At 35.5% G+C, this 15,732-nt stretch overlaps 1 protein-coding gene across 1 annotated transcript; it reads right to left on the bottom strand.

The window, feature by feature from the left end:
• Positions 1 to 4,033: 4,033 nt before the first annotated feature.
• LOC113774054 (glycine-rich protein 5-like) lies at positions 4,034 to 13,875 on the bottom strand. Its single transcript, XM_027318628.1, has 3 exons — positions 13,810 to 13,875; positions 4,376 to 4,682; positions 4,034 to 4,284 (listed from the first exon to the last, which is right to left on the bottom strand). The coding sequence occupies exons 1-3, from the start codon at positions 13,873 to 13,875 to the stop codon at positions 4,034 to 4,036; spliced, it is 624 nt and encodes a 207-aa protein (XP_027174429.1).
• Between the last annotated feature and the right edge of the window lie 1,857 nt (positions 13,876 to 15,732).

Genomic DNA, 15,732 nt, shown 5'->3' with positions numbered 1-15,732 from the left:
ACCATTTTCGAAATCTGTCCACAACTAGCCCCAATTTGAGCATCAAGTTGTAGTTCCTGTTCTGCCTTCTAGTGAACCCGAGAAACAGAACAGTCAAGTTCAAATGAGTGGTACGGTTTTCTCGGGTGGAATCAGAATGCGTATTTTATACCATTGGAAATCTGGGTATGTATAGTTTCTAGTGCCACAAACGGCACTCGATTCCGACATCGGAGTAAAAAGATATAGCTGAAACAAAATGACTGCCTGGGCAATCCGGGAAAATTTTCCAGATTTGGTGAACTTTGGAATTCAACACATTTGACCAACCAAATCATGTTATTTTTCAATGAAACTTTTTACACACTCACTATAACATATAAAAAACATAAAAAAGCCATTAGAACCTCAAAAAGTTGCACTAAAGTGCTCGAATATAGCAGGGGCAAAATGGTCACTTTTGGTCATTGCACCATCCTTAAGTTTCTATCAACAACCCAACATTATTTCACTAATTTAAGCACCAAAATAACATTAATAACATCATCATTCACCAAATCAGTCCATCCATCAAATGTGGGAGTTCATAGAGCCCACACAACCATTTTTTCAACATAAACAAGCTACCCACATGCATACATAAGTTTAGATGTGCAATAGAACTTCCATAATTCAAGATTATCGAGGTTGATCGTGACTTACTTCGCTAGATGAACAAGACAGAAATTTTCGGCCCTTCCTTTGCCCAAGAAAACCGTGGAAAGCAGCCCCCTTTTGTAGCTTAATGTGGTCTCTAAGTGATTAACTAAGTGTTGTTAAAATTTGGAGTGAAATGGTGAAGGATTTGTGCAAGAAATGAAGAAGAAATGGATGAAGCAAGTTTGGTTCTTGGCTCTTGGTATTGCACGGCTGATAAGAGCTGGAGAGAGAGGGATTTTGATCTGAAATGAGGCTTCCAAAGGAAACTTTAATGTGTGGCTACAATTCACTCGAAAGTCAACTCTCTCTCCCGCGCGCACGAGCGTTTCGTGCTCGATTTCTCTCGCGTTTGTTTCACTAGTGCACTAAACCTCTAATGCACTTGTTTTCATGTTAATATTATTCACTCTTAATAGTCTAGAATAATTTCTCAAATCTCCAATTTACCGCTCCGCCTCGATATACGTGAACTTTCAATTTTCGTGCGGTACGGCGAAATCTCCAAGAATTCTTATAACGATAACTTCACTAACTAATACTTGATTACTTAAATATAAAAATATCTATTTTAAGACTAATGTACGTATCTCTAATTTTTTTCCAAGCTCACTGTATTCTCAAATCGGTTATCGTTCCAAACGCACGTGCACTATTTTCACTTAACGGCTTCCAAAATTTAATTTTTGAAACGAGACACTTTAAAAATATAACAAAGCTATAGATTCATGAAATTAGGTCCAAAGAGGTTAGAAAATAATATTCGAAGAAAACAGGAGGGCAAATAATTAATTAAGCCATAAAAATAGAATTATAAGTGCGAAAAATTCGGGTCCTCACAGCTAGCCTGTGAAGCAACAATAGTAGCGGTAGCTGCTTTTGAAACCACTTGCTACTTGGTGGCTATGGCATTTAGCAGCCACAGCTACTATAGCTTGGCTGGCCGTTCTTGGAACAAGAGTCGTTGGCCTTCTACTGATAATGTTGAGGGAGGTGGAAGGTCACTAAAGCCTCTTTCTTCTTCTATGTTCTGCTGTTTTTTTTCTCTCTCTATTTTTTTTAGAATCACCCCAACATTAACATGCCCATTTTGTTATGGCCCTAGGCTTCAATTTCTTTATAGTTTGACCTCAAAAAGTCTTAAAATTGAAAACTTTCTTAGTTTCTTTTATAAAGTCATCAACAATGAGTTTACCAATTAATCCAACAATAATTCCTATGCTAGATATGAATTTTCCTATAATTTTAATGGTCAAAAGATATACAAACATAATCTATTACGTTCAACAAAATAACAAGCTTGAAATTGACTAACCTAAGAAAAAGAGCATTTAATAATTTGTTGAAGATTTACCTGTTTAGGTGTGTGTAGATGATTGCCCTATGTGAGTCTTCAATTAATCGCATCTCTCTTCTCCTTTTTATTACTTTTAGTTCTGATAGAGGAAGAAAAGAAATTGAAAAGTGTCATAGGTTATTCCTAGTGGCTCGATAATGTACTACTTTATAGAAGTTAACTGCTAGTAACTAACCTATTTCACTCACACACTAACACATGCTCTTTACCCATTAGTACTAAATCTTTGTTAGTTAAGAGATAGTACGTAAAAATTCACTAATCCACTTCTAAGTCTAAGAATTTTATTGTGACTACAATTTAACCTCTTCTTATTTACTAACATACTTTACTTTTACTATTTATGAAATAAATAAATAGATAGATAGAAATTTTACGAATATTACATTCTATCTCCTTAAATAAAGTTTCATCCTCAAAACATAATATCTTGTTCAAACAGGTATGGGTATTGTTTTCTTCCATTGCATCTTAGGGCGTATGATTTGTCCACTATACTTTGACATAGGGTATTGCCCTTCTTCTCAAAACCTGATCTTTGCAATCCATGATCCTTAGTGGAACTTTTTCCACCAACAAGTTTTCCTTTACTTCAATGGTTTGGTCTTCTAACATATGAATTGGGTTGGATACATACTTCCTTAGTTATGAGATATGAAAAATGATGTACACCCTTGACAGGGAAGGCAAAAAGGCCAATAAGCTAGAGTCCCAATTCATTGTGAGGCTCCCACATAGCTAGAAATCAACTTACCACTCTTCCCAAACCTCATCATCCCTTTAGTCGGGGATATTTTAAAGTATCTTTTTTCTCTTGATTGAAATTCTAGTGGTCTCCCTTTTAAATCCATTGAGCTTTTGCTTAGATTCTAAGCTATTTAAGCTTTTTGCAAGTGACCTTGACCTTTTCGAGGGTTCTTTCAACTAAATCAGGGCCAGTGATATGTTTCTCATCTACAACATCCCAATATAGTAGAGATCTTTATTTTCACTCGTACAACACCTAAAATGGAGCCATACCAATCCCATTGTGGTAACTATTATTGTAGGAAAATTCCATTAGTTTCACTAGCCTATCCTAACCATTTGAGAAATCCAAAGTATAGGCTTGTAACATGTCTTCAGGTATTTAGATAATTCTTTTGGACTGTCCATCCGTTTAGAGATAGATGGTTGTGCTTAATCTCAGATCCATTCCCTTGACCTATTTGTAAGTTGACCAAAACCTTGAGATAAGTCTCAGCGCTCGATCAAACACTGCACTTATTGGGAAACCATATAGGCAAACTATTTCCTCCATGTACATTTCAACTAATCTCTCTCTAACCAACCTATTTAGCATTGGTAGGAAATGAATAGACTTTGTCAATTAGTCAACAATAACACAAATAGTATCATTATTGTGAACTGTCTTGCGTACTCCTATTATGAAATCTATGGTCATATGTTTCCAGTTCTATTGTGAAATCTCTAAGGTTGCCAATAATCTAGTAGGTCTCTGATACTCAGCTTTAAATTGCTGAATCACTAAGTACTTAGCCACGTACTTGGCTATTTCTCATTTCATTTCATTCCACCAAAAATTTTCCTTAGGTTCTAGTGTATCTTAAAGTGTGGACCCGAAAATTATTTTAAATTTTCTCTTATTTTTGAAAGGGAAAATGGCCAATTTCGTCCCTAAACTTTTTTTCTGTGTCAATTTAGTCCATGTATAATTTTTTTGGCCAATTTGATCCCTATACTTATTTAGCGGTTCCAATTGAGGAACTCCACGGCGGCGCCACCATATAAATTCAATCAAGTCACTAATTGAACAATTAAGTAGGGGTATTTTGGGTAGTTCACTGTTGGGACAGTAACAAAAAAGTAAAATACTTGAAGGACCCAATTCTAAACCTTGGGTTCTTGACTAACAAAGTCTCCAAAGCTGTCCAGACTCCTTTCCCATTGCTTAAAAATTGCCCAGTTTTGCTTTGTTTCTTTCCAACCGCGTCAGTGAGATCACAATTTGCAACGTCCAATTCCAGGACTAGTCCCGCCTCCGAATCCACCGCCCGCGCCAACTCCTCCACCCTTACCAAATGCCCCATGCCCTTCACCAAAACTTCCTCCAGCCCCAAAACCACCACTTGCACCACCTCCTATACCTCTACCTTTCCCAAAGCCACCACCTGCTCCACCTCTTATTCTGCACCGGTCCCACCTCCAGCACCTCCACCAAGGCTCCTCCAGCCCTCCTCCTACACCTCCACCTGCTCCACCTCCAGCACCACACCAATGCCTCCACCGGCCCCTCCTCCTACTCCCCCCCGCCTGCTCCACCCCCAACTCCACCCCCTGCACCTCCTCCAATGCCATCTCCAGCACCAGCACCACCACCTGCACTGCCTCCAACTCTACCACCATCACCTGCTCCTCCACCGGTACCTCCACCAACGCCACCTCCAGCAGCAGCACCACCACCTGTACCTTCTTCAACTCCAGCTCCTCCACCAGCACCACCACCTACTCCTCCACCAGCACCTCCTCCAACACCGCCTCCAGCAGCAGCACCACCACCTGCACCTTTTCCAAATCCAGCACCACCACTTGCTCCTCCACTGACACCTCCTCCAATACCCAGAAAATCCTCAAGAATGTGCTTGTATCCCTGCAACATAATTAAACAAAAATCAGCTACCCAAGATAATTTAAATTCTTCCAAAAAAATAAAAGAAAAGAGGGTGTATATCAGGTATAAGGCCCTCTGAAGAACAAAAAAAGTGATAAAAATCGCTATATGTGAAGTCCCCAAAGCACTCAACTCCAGAACAAGTCTTTTTGGGCCTCAAACGTATCGAAACAGTTGGGAAAAGAAGAGAAGAGCTCTGCTGGTTTGTAGAGGAAAGGGATTTCCGAGTAGTGATAGTCAGTAGCAGAATAGTAGAGGAAATTGAAATCCAGTGGAGCTTCTTCAATAAAGCCCCGATATTCTCAAAACTTGATTGGAATCTTGCCGACATAAATCTCAGCACCCAACTCTAGGTTTAGAATTGGGTCCTTCAAGAATTTTACTTCTTTTGTTACTGCCCCAATAGTGAACAGCCCAAAATACCCCTGCTTAATTATTCAATTAATGATTTGATTGAATTTATATGGTGGCGCCGCCACGAAGTTCCTGAATTGGAACCGCTAAATAAGTATAGGGATCAAATTGGCCAAAAAAATTATACATGGACTAAATTGACAAGGAAAAAAAGTTTAGGGACGAAATTGGCCATTTTCCCATTTTTCAAAATCTAATTTATATTTCCTTTTAATTTTACTTTACTTGCTTATTTCTAGCCTTAATTTGATAGTGATTTTAATGGTTAGGTTAATATTTTTATCATTCCCTTTTTTATATTTTGGTATACATTAAGTTTCATAGAGTACTATAGTAGTTTGACTGACTAGTGAGATGTGTGCATTGTATTTGGTGGATGAGAACGGGTGTGGTGCTAGAGGAATTATGTGATTAAAAGTGTTAAGAGTGTATTAGAGGAAAACAAGATAGATTAGCTATAAGAAACATAAGAGAGACAAAGGGATAGACATTTCTCCTTTTATTGCCAATTGTCAACAAGCTTACCAAGTTTGACTAAGACTTGATCAAGACTAAGCTTTCCTCTTATCTTCATTAAGCTTCCATTTCAACCAAAACTCCTCCATTTTTAGCTTGGGATGGCCGAAATTATAGAGAGGGAAAGGGAGAGAAAATAACTCAAGTTCTAGTCTTGATCTCTTGCTTGAATCTTGGGAAATCCAAAGAAAAACCTTAATCCACTTCATAGAACCTTGAATCAATCTTCGAAGGAAGCTTTTGGTGGAGTTACTTGAGAAAGAAAGCTGAAGTTTGCTGCTCACCTTGAGGATTGAAGGTGTTCTTGGTTGAGAATTACTTTATCTCTTTCATCTTGCATTTGGAGGGAGTTATAGCTTGATTATGGTAGGTTCTATGGCTGATTTTGTAGTTTTAGGTTGTCGGCTATTATTTCCAGTTTTTATTGATTATTTCCAGCTTTTGTAGAGTATTTCCAGCTATACTGTGAGTTATAAGCCTGCCATAATGATTTGTCTAGCTTATACGTGTAATTTTGGCTTCACTTGAGGGACTTCTAGCTTTGTTGGTGATTTTTCAACTTGGTGTGAGAATTTTTCAGCTTAGGTATATGTTGATTATATCTAGTTTTGTGACTAAAATAAGTACTCTATGTATCTTATATCTTGTGAAATTGATTTGGTGCTATCTTGTGGTGAGAGTGTAGCCTTGAAAATTGCTGAAAATTAGGGAAAATAAGGGGAAGTGCTGCTGAAAATTTTTTCCACAGGAGACTCTGAGCAGTCTTGGAAAATCTGTTATATCTTGGTGTAGAAAAATTCGAATTGATTCCCATTTGTTGCATTTGAAACTAGACTCATAGCTCTTTTAACTGTGTAGGGAAAATAAGGGGAAGTGCTGCTGAAAATTTTTTCCACAGGAGACTCTGAGCAGTCTTGGAAAATCTGTTATATCTTGGTGTAGAAAAATCCGAATTGATTCCCATTTGTTGCATTTGAAACTAGACTCATAGCTCTTTTAACTGTGTAAATTCATGGTTTGTTTCACTTTCTATAAATATCAGAAAAATTTCAAAATGGGCTGAAAATCCAAGACTGTCCTGTTTTTGCACTTAGTTGAGCAGTGAATTGAGGCTGAGATTTGACTAAATTATGGACTGAATTTTATGAAGGTGTCTTCTAGAGAGTTATAGCCTTTTGAGTCTATTTTCTAATAATATAAGATTTATGATTTTTGGACTTACGAAACTCAAGTTATGACTTTTCAAAGAGCGTTACAAAAACTGAAATTTTCTTATGAAATGACAAAAAGTTTGGAAGGATCTCGGAAACATTTTTCTGATTTTTAAACCTATCTTTGTCGATTACTTGCACTCCATCTCATACTTAGATCATGGATTTATTATGTTTATATGGTAGAGATACATCTAAATTAGTTGGTTTTGCAGCCTAGTGTAAGAAGCCCTTTTTCCTTATGAGTTGCAGAGTTGATTGGGCTGTTTTGCCATGAAGCTTATCTTGAAAAATTGGAGGAAAATTGAAGAAAAATAGGGGAATTGCTGTCCATTTCATTTCTTGAAGGATAAGAGAGTGAAAGTGAACATGGAGGTGTGATTTGTAATCGATTTGGACTTCACTTGCTTAGGAATGTTTGAGTTAACCTTGGAGGTGATATGTAATCTGAAATTTTGCCAAAATTATATATCTTTCAAGGTGAAAGTAATGATCATTTTAAACATGATTTTTAGCCATGTATGTCACATTTTAAACTTAAAAGTTTCGATCGTTTTCTTTCTAAAACAAAAGCAAGTGTGCATGTATTTTGCCTGGGGTCACTAAGCCATGAAGTCTATGTATATAAGTTCTATTCACATGATCTTCTTTTGATATTCACAAGTGAGGGTTGGATATTTGAAAATCCTACTTGATTGTATGATTTTGAATCCGGCCAAGGAGCTAGGCCTGAAATTGGTTTTGCTAAACAATAATCGTTGGTGACTGTTCTTTGCATGACTGTGGTTTAAATGACTATGTGAAATGTTTGTTTGAATGTTAAATGCTTTCTAATGATTGTTAAAAAGATTTTCAAAGGGCGAGTGCGTACTTTATCACATTCGACCCAAGTAAAAGTGAATTTTCAATGATTGACTATTACTTGTGTATGGATGTAAGCCTTTGGCTGAATTGGGTCCTTGCCCTTCGTTGCCAGTCGACTCGATCCAGTAACATACTCGGTCGGGCGGTTGGTGACTCTGGGACAATGTTTGGTGTGCTCGAGTATTACCACGAAATCTAGTAGAGAACTGGCCAGTGAATTCAATGCAATGAAATCAACAAATGAAAGACACGAACACTGAAGGAGTTTTCATTTGCAAATATTTTCTAATGTTGGAGGGATAAAGAAAATGGTTGGTGAATGAATGAATGAATGATTTGAATGAATGGCTCCAAGTGAGCACATGTCCTTTCAATGAATGAATGATTAATTCTTAAATGACTGTTTATCACTGTGCCAAGTGTGCAAAGTGCTAAGTGTAAATGTTTCCGTGTTTACCTACTTGTTTGCTTGTTTGGGAACCTCACTGAGCTTTTAGCTCATTCCATTAGTTTGTTTTCCTTACAGGGATGGAGGCAGGAGCAAGTAACCGTGAACTAGTGTACATAATCTCTTGTACTTGTACTTTTGTAGATGAGATGTATTTAGAATCTTTAGAAATGTAATCCTATGTTTTACTTTTGGATTGTAAATGAAATTTGAATTGTTGGTTGGAAATGGAACTTATATGTTAATTTTGACACTTGAACGGCTATTTCAAGAACGTTAGTGAGTGAGTCCTGGCAAGAATTGGGCAGGCAGTCCGCCAAATCCTTGGGTACGCCCTAGGGCGAGGTAGGGTCGTCACACTTAGTCTAACTGAGTTGTGCGTTTTCTTCAATACTTCTCTTTTCAGCTCCTCATCCTTCGGTACACACAATCTCTACTTGTCCAATTTGAATCCATCAAAGCATTCAATCTTAACCTTCTTTTCAATCTTAACCAACTCGGTATCTAAGTATTGTGCTTCCTTGATCCTATCTATTAAGATGGGTGTAAGAATTAGGGAGCTAGTGCTTCAACTGGAGAGTTCACCATTTCTAGTTGAAAACCCTCTATTTGCTCTTCCACCGAGAAATCTTTTATGGTATTTGACTTTCTACTAAGAGTATCTGCTATCTTGTTCGTCTTGCCTAGGTGGCAATTAATCATTATATGATGATCCTTAATTAGCTCTAACCATTTCCTCTATCTCATGTTCAACTCTTTTTGTGTGAACAGATACTTAAAACTCTCATGATCCACAAAAACCTCACACTACGCTCCATATAGGTAATATATCCATATTTTTAGGGCAAAAACTACTGCCACCAACTCCAAATCATGCATTGAGTACTTTTGTTCATATAATTTCAATTGGCAGGACACATAAGCAATTGCTTTCTCATTTTGCATCAAGACTCACCCTAAAGCATTTTTAGATGTATTACTATCAATTACGCATACTTCAGTTCCAAATGAATAATCAACAGGTAGCACCTATACCAATGTTTTGAAAATTGGATTCGATCGGTCGAACATCGAACCAGCCATAAATTTGGGTCATACATCAAAAATCGGATCGGATTGGTTGATTCGATCAGTTGATTGGTCTAGTTCATACTTTGGGCTGATTAGGTTCAAGAACTGGTCAAAACTATATGACCCATGTGAACTATACAAACCAAAATGAACCGTGAACTAGCATTTTTATGCTTTTGTCAATTAAACTGAAAAAAATAGAACAACTTTTTTGACCCTAAAGACTAATCACTAAAATTTATTTTTGAAGGTTCTGGTTCTTTGGAAATGTTTATGTTTTTATTAGGTGATTTCTTAAATTAGTCAACTAGATGTCTTATTCTGTGAACATATATTTATATATTTTATTTTTTTTTAAAAACTATTGACCCGGGATTGAACCTGTTAGATCGGTTGAACCATGATCCGAATATCCCACCAATTCACTTAGCAGTTCGAGTTTTAAAACATTGACCGACATCCCTATTGGATCATGCAGTTATAATATAATATATTTTGATAATATTTGTACACTTCTCACATACATAGTTATTTAAAATCATAACAAGAACTTATTACATATCATACTCGTGAGTGGCAATGTAAACATGTCGTTCATGGCATAACCTAGTCATACATGAGATCTTAAAAGTGTAAAATATGTCATATTAGCTTATAAATAAGTTAATGTAATATTTGTGATACCCCGAATTTTAGGAAAATGTTTTTCCCTTGTTCTTTTAAAATTTTGATTTATTTCTTTTGTTTTATTTTACAAACATTGTTTTTTTTTTAATTGGACACTTTAAATTTAAATCAAAACCCTAGTTTTACTTGTGACTACAAGGTTATTATGTAATTGAGTTTATGTATGACAATGCATATTTTATTATAGGTAATTATAATGATTGGGTGGTTAGTAGAGAGGTGCAATTAAGCTTGTGGATTTCATTAAGTTAGTGATATATGGAGTTAATTGTAAAGATTAAAAGAAGTTGGGGTCATAGTGTGAGGATTGGCAAAGTAAGATTATTAGTAACATCAAAGCTTCTAGGATCTTTCCAAGCTTAAATTTGATTGGTGGAGAAAAAGTCTAAGTTGACCATTGGCTTAAATATCTTCTATTGTTAGTAAATGCAAAACAAAGCCAAAAATTAAGAGGAAAAAAAGAGAGAGGGCCGAGAGCTCTATGAGAGGTTTAAGAGGAAAAGTTTCAACTTTGGTTTCTTGATTTCTTGCTCAATCTTGCAAACTAACCGATAGTTTCGTCAAATAATCCATAGAAATTGCTTAGGAAGGTAGATTGCTATCTTGGAGTGGAGTGTTTTGGTGGTTCAAGCTTCCTAGGGGTTGTTGTGCTTCTCTAATGCTAGGTAAGGTTGGTATTAGTTCATGTTTGTGTTCTTTATTGGTTTACAAGTGAAAGTTATGGCTTGTTTAGGTAGATTTCATGATTTTAGTAGTGGTTCTAGTAAATTCCAGCTTTCTAGTGTAATTTTCAGTTTTGGTTGTTGAAATGGATGGTTGTTCTTGGTGTTCATGTTGTGATAATGCTTATACTTAGTGTATGGAAGTAAATTCATGGTTGAAAATTGTTGCCTTTGTAGCACATAAAATTTCGGTCAGCAAGAAAGGTGATTTGTAAGAATTGATTTCCAGTTTTAATGCTGAAATTGTCCTGTTTCTGACCGTGTCTTTTAGTCCATGTTAGAGGCCAAATCAGCCTTAGGTCAAAACATGAAAGTTGTAGGGAAAGATGGTTTTTAGCTGCCTGTAAAATTTCAGCTCAATCCAAGTACTGTAGCATGTGAAAAGACAAAATTACCCTTGCTGCCATAGGTATAGTTTTGTGGACAGTTTTGACATTTCCTCATTTTGGCTGCATTTTTTCACCTTGATCCATATCAAGTTAGCCTCTGGTCAAAACACAAAACTTTTAGCTCTATGTTTCAGCTTTCCAACGCATCCAGAAAAACCTCAAACGGGATTGTGTATCCTGAGTTATTGTCATTTGAATTCAGTACTGACAAGGACATTCTGGTTCTGTAATCTGCACTTTTGACCTAGATATATTGTGAACCGGATTGAGTGGTTTTCATGAAAGTTGTAGCTCTTTCTCTTAGTTTCGCAGAGTATAAAATTCAATGCAATCCGATAAGCGTAGCGACCAAAGTGCTAAAAGATGTCAAACCTGGTATTTTATTCTTTGCCTGAAACCTTATTTCCGCTCACTTTTCTAACTTGGTTTTGTAATTGAATGACTTTTAGCCTATTGAACGGCTATTGTAATGAGATTATTTGTATGTGATTTTGGGGGCTGATTGAGGAAATAATGAAGCTATAAATTGCTAGAAAATAGGTAAAAACAAAGGGCGTGCTGCCCAAATTTGCGCTCGAGGACTAGGTAGATATACTCGCGACTTAAATAGGGATTTGAGGTCAAGTTGGACTTGGATCGCCTATGGTATTCGAGTTTTCTTTAGTCAGGGTATATAAGATAAAATTTTGCCAGAAACTCGTACCGTTGGAAAATGAAAGTAATAATCAATAGAAATACGTTTTCCTCGTTCTTTTGACTCCAATGGGAGTTCTAAAGTTTTAACCGCTTCCTTACCGGAACTAAACGAGCGAGCATAAATTTTTCGAAATTTGATAAGTATCTTGAATACTATTTAAACAAGTTACATTTACTTGATTTTCTTGAAGCGAAACTCCTATGTTTTGAATTCTAGAGAGTTTTACATTCGTCAATGATATTTTATCGCAAATTTGGACTCCAACCAAGGCGTTGGACTTGAACGTGATTTTTTGAAAAAGCACTACATTTTGGTGAATGCTTCCAAATATCTGGTTGAACTGGACATTTGTTGTCAATACTTGATCAATGTAAATACATGATATGTGATTCGTTTGATCGGGCAAGAGTGTACTTTATCGCATTTGTCCTAATATGGTATATACTTGTTTATTGTTGCAATTAACTTGATATACTTGTACTTGAGTTGTAAAACCTTGTAGCTGGATGTGAACATCAATGTATATGTTAAGTTTGAGATTGTTATTTCATTTCTTCTCTATGGATACGGTATCTTTCTCCAGTTATACGTGAGTGAGTTCTGGCGAGAGTTGGGCAGACGGTCCGCTAAACCCTGGGGTACGCCCTAGGAGGAGGTGAGGTCGTCGCAATATTCGGCTTCTGAGTATTCAGTCTAGAGATTGAATCTCTTCTAGAAGGTGATCAAGAGGTTTTTAGATTAATGCTTGACCAGATAATAGAACACGAGTCAATCAGCCAATCACAATAGCTACCATGATGTCCATAAACATATCAAGACTATAGTTTCTACCATTCATTTCATGATCATTTAAAACTTTGCATAACATGAGCACATTTGACACATCACATGCATATTTCTTTTCATTTGGTAAAACATGCCACTCATTTTATATTTCATAACATAGCAAAGTATTTCAAGTAAGCATATATGATCCATTTTATTTATAGCAAAGTAATACTTTCATTTGAGAAAAACTCATATTTAATCTTTGAAAGACACAAAAGGGTAAGCACCACTTACTTTAGATTGCTTACGTGAAAAGATTTTAATGTGTCTCACACATGTTTCGTACCTATAAGCACATGCATACCTTAATCAGTCTATATCCTATATTTTTTGAGTACATATTCCTATTCTAAATAACCCCAAAATTCATGGCTAGAAGTTCTACAAAGTGTGCTTAAAAAGTTTCCCAAAATGGAAAGCTTCCCTTTTTAGAAAGTTTTCTTATTTAGAAAGGTTCCTTTTATGAAAGGTTGCTTTAGCTTAATTAACCAAGAAATAATTTTCTCTTTTTGTATAAATGGTCCGACTTGAATTTGGGCCAGATTTAAGTTCATGCTGGGCCCTAAGACTAAGCTCATCTATTAATGTGTACTTTTTTTTAATTTAAACTTGGATTTAGTTGGGCTTAGAGTAGTTGTTCCTGGGTTTATTTGATAATACTGGGCTAATGAAATAAAATTGATTTTACTAAAAGAAGCATTGAGCTTGACTGATTAAGAGAAGATCCATGACAATTAAAATTCAACTATTTTTGTGCCTCATTATTCTATGATAAACAAGATGCCCAAATATAAATGTTGTAAATTTAATTCTTTGAGCCTAATACACAAATTTTATTTCATCGGTTTAGAAAACTTAACAGACCAAGTAAGTATTTCGGTTTTTTGTTTATGACTAGTTTCAAATTGACCAATAGTGGCCTAATAGACATTTTTTTCAAGTGGTTCATTATTTGATCTTAGCCTTGAAAGAAGAACTAGTACATAAATATTTAGGCCAGGTCTTTTAATTTGGTAACCCATTTAGAAAAACCCCATAGCTAATTTGACCCATTTAACTTAAAACAATCTAACCTATTTGCCTAAAATAATCCGGCCCATTACAAAACGGGTTTCTTCTTTCCCAAATTAGAAAACCCTAACTTGTAACCCTAATTTTACAAACCTTAGCCCTATTATCAACATCTTCATCATTGATATCATTTTATCGCCATTACCATCTCCAATGTCCCCAGCCTATGAAGCAACAACGGTTGTTACCTTTGCAATTACATCCTGCTTGGTAGCTGCGACTTCTAGTAGCCATGGCTGCTCTAGCTTGGCCATCTAGTTCTTGTTATAGGAATCACCGGCCTTTTATTGACAATAGTGAGAGAGATGAAGGGTTATTGAACCCTTCTTCTTCGTAGACAATTTGATGCCTCCTCTTCTTTTTTTTCCCCTTTCTTTCCAAAATCACCCTACCATTAACATGTTTCTTCTACTACGGCCCTAAGCTTCGATTTCTTCGTAGTTTGGCCTGAAAAAATTATAAACTTGAAAACTTTCTTAATTTCTTTTATAAATTCATCATTAATGAATTTGCTAACTCTAAAAATATTAATCTAGCAATAATTCCTATGCTAGACTTGAACTTTCTTATAATTTCAATGGTTAAAACATATACAAATATAATCTCTAACATTAAACAAAATCACAAGCTTGTAATTGACTAACTTAAGAAAAAGAGCATTTACTAATTTTTTTGATGACTTGTTTAGGTGTGTATAGGTGATTGCCCTAAGTGAGTCTCCAATTCATCACAAGTGTTTCTCTTCTCCTCTTTCTTACTTTAAGTTTCTAATTCAAGATGAAAAAAATGGAAATGGTAGGTTATTCATAGTGGTCAAGTGATATATTATTGATGCATACAAATTTTGAACCTTAATTGCTCCCAAGTTATAAATATAACTTAAACTTCTACTACTGTAAGTGCACAGGTCATACACGAGTATAGGGAATATTTGAGTGTTGATTTCACAGGGAAAATTTTCAATTATCAATTCGACTCGAATTCCTTTATTATTTAGACAATCATCAATAAGGCAAGTAAATCTACTCGACAATCATGCAATAAAAGTAGTAAAAATAACAAAAAATGTGCCTAAGGTTATGGAATTCCTAACTACTCTTACAAGTGAAATTTACAGACTAAATAAAATTGATTATCTTGGGTAAATCATGGCTCATTTTCTAATGTATGTAATACTCATTTTCACCGATATACAAACCATACCCTATAACTATCTCTCACTTATGTTTCATGATGAAGAAACTAGTTATAGATTCATTAAATTCTATAAAATTTCTTGGTTATAACCATAAAAAATGTTTTCCCTACTATCATGAAAACACTCCCTAGCTTTAACACTTTCATGAACTAGTGTCAGATCATAACTTTCATTAATGAGACAATACCTTTAGACAATCATAATTAGTGGCCAATTAACTCAAATAGCCATGAAAATCTCATATAACAATAATAGACAATTCATCCACCCCCTAGGTATATAAATTAACAAAACATAAAGTAAAGGAAAACAAGAACCAAACTTGTATTAGTACTAAACATGAGAATCAAATACAAGAAGCAAAAAGTTGAAGAAATTAAACGCTTTGTCAATTGTGAGCATCAACCTCTCCACCTTTAATGTTCAATCTTCATCTAAGTTTAGTTAGTACAAGATTGGATGAAAACTAGACTAATCCTACACTAAGCTAATGAACTAAGGAAATCTAGTGAAAAAATAAATTTTTTGTGGTAGTTCCTCTAGCCTCCAAAGTTAAGTAAAAATGTGTCTTGAATGGCCTATTTATAGAAAAATCAAACTCCAAACAATGAAGTTAAAGTTGATGCAAATTGCTCCTTGAAATCATCACAAGTTGTTTCTTGAAACCTTCAAGATTTCTTGAGCAGCTACAGTCAAAACATGATCAGAAAAATGGTCCAAAAAACTGTGTGAACAAGTTGCAAAGAGAAAACACAAGTGAGGTTGGCATTTTGGTCCACAGATTCACTTTCCCTGTAGGTTTGGGACTTTCTGATGAATCCTCAAAATTTTTTTGTTTTTGTGCCAATTTAATCTGTGAATTTCTCAATAATGGAAGCTATACTACTCTTGCACAAAACATGAAAATTGTAAC

Source organism: Coffea eugenioides, chromosome 6, assembly GCF_003713205.1.
Source record: "Coffea eugenioides isolate CCC68of chromosome 6, Ceug_1.0, whole genome shotgun sequence".
Lineage (NCBI taxonomy): Eukaryota > Viridiplantae > Streptophyta > Magnoliopsida > Gentianales > Rubiaceae > Coffea > Coffea eugenioides.
The sequence above is the reverse complement of the archived record's forward strand: the minus strand, read 5'-3'. Positions and strand labels throughout refer to the sequence as shown.

Coding starts and splice junctions, on each gene's coding strand:
- LOC113774054 (XM_027318628.1), bottom strand. CDS start 13,875: ATGGCCAAGCTAGAGCAGCCATGGCTACTAGAAGTCGCAGCTACCAAG. Junction 4,683..13,809: donor AGCAGGATGTAATTGCAAAG/GTAACAACCGTT, acceptor ATTATGTTGCAG/GGATACAAGCACATTCTTGA. Junction 4,285..4,375: donor TGGAGATGGCATTGGAGGAG/GTGCAGGGGGTG, acceptor GAGGTGGAGCAG/GTGGAGGTGTAGGAGGAGGG.